A 1157-nucleotide genomic window follows, 5' to 3' on the forward strand; every position below is an offset into this window, starting at 1 on the left:
ATCGCTAATGGTATAACAAACGAGACTATACAGAAATAAAAGAGAGGGAGCTTATACCATCATGTTTAAGTCTGAAAGATCATCCATGGGTATTTGAAGTCCAAGGAGATCATCAGTATCTGGTAATGCATCGTCATCGATGTTCAACCATGAGCTTAGATCTCCAGCTTGTGTATCAAAATCATCTGGACCACCTAAACCGTCTGGTATCTGCAGGTGAGATAGGTCAAGAGGCTCTGACTCATCCAGTGTCTCCAAGTTACTATACCCGCTGTTGTTGCTGTTAGTTGGTTTGGGCAATGATGTTCTGGTTTGCTCCACGATACTGACAGAAGAAGAAAATATCGCTGTTGTTTTCTGCCTCGGTTTTGTTTTTGATTTCCGTTCACCCTTGGCATTTACAAGTGCAGGCCGACCGATCTTGTTAGTGCCCCCGCCTCTTGACGAAGAAGCCTGCCCTTTTCCATCTCTGTCCCTCTCACTTCTCTTTCCTTTCGTACTGCTTGAAAGTGGTGCCCCACCCACATCATCAAGCAGCAATTCCCTCTTCTTCATTCTATTTGACCACATAGTTTCATCTTTGCCTTCCCATAAGGCATTTTCAGAAGAATTGGCATGATTCTCCGTGCTCTGCGTCATTGGCAATACCAGTGATGAGCTTGGTTGCGATCCCATGGGTGCTGCCAGAGAAAAAAAGAGAGGTTCAAATTAACAGAGAGTTTGTGGATTCGAAAACATAGTTCACAGTTCTGTAAGGCAAAAACGATATCATACTCGTAGCTGATAGGATATCTTCCTTGTCCGTGGAATTATCTTCAAGTTGTGTCAACCCGGCAATGATGATATTCTTAAACGTGGACTCACTAAAGCAACTTTTGCCTGTCTCTTCGAATTGACGACATCTTTCAAGCGTCCTTTTCACAAAAGCAAATGCGGCCTGCTTTGATATCTTGTTAGCCGAACTCTTTACACTTGCGGAGTGGTGACGCCGACTTGCCTGCAAAATATAATCCGTATATAATAATCAGAACATGAACTTGGTATAAATCAGAAAAGCGAACAGGACGAAGGAGCAATAGCGAAACAATGTGAACCCCTTGAGGAGAAAAAGGAATTTACCTTGCTCTTTTCATATGCCATTTCAATGAGTTTTTCAT

At 42.8% G+C, this 1157-nt stretch overlaps 1 protein-coding gene across 1 annotated transcript in view; it reads right to left on the reverse strand.

Moving 5' to 3' along the window:
* LOC104720069 overlaps positions 1-1157 on the reverse strand; it is a gene marked incomplete at its 5' end in the record, with an annotated part of 13286 nt that overhangs the window by 4760 nt on the left and 7369 nt on the right. The window contains 3 exons of the mRNA XM_010438039.1: positions 11-680; positions 775-997; positions 1120-1152. Of these exons, the coding sequence (XP_010436341.1) occupies positions 52-680; positions 775-997; positions 1120-1152 (885 nt within the window). The remainder of the gene's footprint in view (positions 1-10; positions 681-774; positions 998-1119; positions 1153-1157) is intronic.

Source organism: Camelina sativa, chromosome 10 (genome assembly GCF_000633955.1).
Source record: "Camelina sativa cultivar DH55 chromosome 10, Cs, whole genome shotgun sequence".
Taxonomy (NCBI): domain Eukaryota; kingdom Viridiplantae; phylum Streptophyta; class Magnoliopsida; order Brassicales; family Brassicaceae; genus Camelina; species Camelina sativa.